Here is a 2,351-nt window from a genome sequence, read left to right as displayed (position 1 = left end):
ATGTTAAGAAAGCTTTCCTTTGAGCTTCTACCGATTGTTTACCGCTACAGACTCGCGAACACGTTGAAGCACAATGTCAAACGCGAATATAATGGAACGTCCTCTGCTTTACATGCCGAAGCAAACACATTACACGTGGATGAACAACTGCAGGAAATTTTTAAATTTAAGGACACCAAGATCAGCAATTGGATCATAGAGGTTACAAGTCATATTTCTCAACTGCAATAAAGCACTGTCTCCCTTTTTCTTTGCAGAAATTGTATATCTGAAAGTATATTTACAGAACAAGGCACATGCACTGTGCATCAGCTATACTGAAAGCAATAAAGATAATCGCCAGTGGATTTTACGTACGTTAGCTTCACGGTATGCTGTACAACACAACAATATATGTCAAGTGGCCAAGAGATTGGTCTGCACTGAGGTACACTGTTTTATGTGAGTTATATGCAACGCTTTAATCAAATTGTATCATATGTACATATATTCCAAATGTATCAACTTTTATTTTCATATCATCATTGTTATTGGAAATATGTATGTATTAAATATGTTGCATTTATATATAAAGTAGCTGTAGCCTCGTTCTATTATAGTCTGAAAATGAACGACAGATGATTGTCCATGAGAGAGCTTTGAAGAATATTCTCATACCTGCTTATCATTGGTTATTCGTTATTATAGGAAGATTACAGCATGGCGTCAAATTCTTGGTTGACCTGAGAACTGATGTTCTGGTAAGCAAAATAAAGGCATCTTTATATATGAATGCTTGTAATACAAATCTTATTAAGTGACATTTATTATAGACATCAAGGTTAAATTATTGTTATATCTATCTGATTATATTATTTCTACTTTTCTTAGCAACTAATATCAGAAGTGAAAGATCCAGATGAAAGCTTAATAGTACAGCAACTAAATCATACTTTACGAGATTTGCTTTTACTTTGGTTTTCCGTGGGTTTCTTACATATGGAACGAATAACTTGGGAAAGTGCATGCGATATATTGCAGAAAGTAATTATAGTTCTGATATATTTCATTTCTATAATTATATCTATTTTCAATTTCTACATTTCTGACTGATTTCTTGTACTCATTCTTCACTCGCAAAACTAAAGGTCTCTGATTACGAAGCTATACATCCTATGAGAAATTGGTTGGACTTAAAACGCAGAGTTGGGCCATATAGAAGATGTTACATATTTACACATCCATCCATGCCAAGAGAACCTATTGTTGTGTTGCATACAGCATTATGTGATGTTATACCAGGTTATTCAAATGCAAAGAAATTTATTTTCAAAATTTCCAAATAGAATTTGTTTCGTGTAGAAAAGAAAGAGAAGAGTAATTAAATTTTTTTAATATTCCTCTGTATTATTACAGATAGTGTAAAAGATATTGAAGAAGCTGAAACTAGAATTTTGGGAAGCGCAAAGAAATATATAACTTTTTTAGAGGAAGACAAATCAAAAATAAAAGCAGCAATATTTTATTCTATAGTATCTACTCAGAAAGGATTGCAGGTAGTTGATTTATAATGAAAATGTTAATTATACTTTCCAAGTTCAGGTTAACATAAATTATACTACAACTCTGTTATAAAAAATATATATGACTATAAAAAGATATTTTTACACAGGGGATTGAACTCGGTAATTATTTGATAAAAGAAGTAATCAGCGAGATCACAACTGAATTTCCAGCTATACGACAATTATCTAGTTTATCACCAATACCAAATTTTAAGACTTGGTTATTTGATAAATTGAAGCAAGGTAAATGCAGACTACTGAAAAAAAAAAAATAAAAATGATATATATATATATATATATATAAATTTGTTCCATAGACATGGCGTTTATATTTACCACACAAGAATATCAAATTGCAAAAGATATTTTGCAAACAAAAAATTTGATATCAACTTTAAAAAAGATCTTAGATACATCGCTATGGACAGGCGACAAGCAACTATCAGAATTTTTAAAAGAACCATTACTTCGAGCATGTGCATGGTACTTGTATAAAGAAAAAAGACGTGGCTATGCTTTAAATACGGTCGGTATGTTCCGTATTACTTTTTTCTTTCATAATCAATTTGTGAATGTAGAGATTTCTAAAGAGCAAGACAAGTAAGATAAATATCTGCAAGATAAATATCTTCTATACATTTTGTATATTGTTTTATGCAGCTAATTTCCATTTACGCAACGGAGCTGTGATGTGGCGAATAAATTGGATGGCTGATCCTTCACCACGCGGAGTGACAAATAGTTGCGGCATAATGGTTAACTATAGGTATACATATGAAAAAAATTGACTCAATGTGCGTGTGTGCG

General features: G+C 31.6%; 1 protein-coding gene across 1 annotated transcript in view; it reads left to right on the top strand.

Moving 5' to 3' along the window:
* LOC105622403 (malonyl-CoA decarboxylase, mitochondrial-like) overlaps positions 1-2,351 on the top strand; it is an 8,125-nt gene continuing 5,774 nt past the window's right edge. Inside the window, exons 1-9 of the mRNA XM_012203832.1 lie at positions 1-201; positions 287-427; positions 600-740; positions 871-1,023; positions 1,128-1,281; positions 1,396-1,535; positions 1,652-1,787; positions 1,862-2,074; positions 2,205-2,310. Of these exons, the coding sequence (XP_012059222.1) occupies positions 1-201; positions 287-427; positions 600-740; positions 871-1,023; positions 1,128-1,281; positions 1,396-1,535; positions 1,652-1,787; positions 1,862-2,074; positions 2,205-2,310 (1,385 nt within the window). The remainder of the gene's footprint in view (positions 202-286; positions 428-599; positions 741-870; positions 1,024-1,127; positions 1,282-1,395; positions 1,536-1,651; positions 1,788-1,861; positions 2,075-2,204; positions 2,311-2,351) is intronic.

This window comes from Atta cephalotes (assembly GCF_000143395.1).
Source record: "Atta cephalotes unplaced genomic scaffold scaffold00002, whole genome shotgun sequence".
Taxonomy (NCBI): Eukaryota; Metazoa; Arthropoda; class Insecta; order Hymenoptera; family Formicidae; genus Atta; species Atta cephalotes.
The sequence above is the reverse complement of the archived record's forward strand: the minus strand, read 5'-3'. Positions and strand labels throughout refer to the sequence as shown.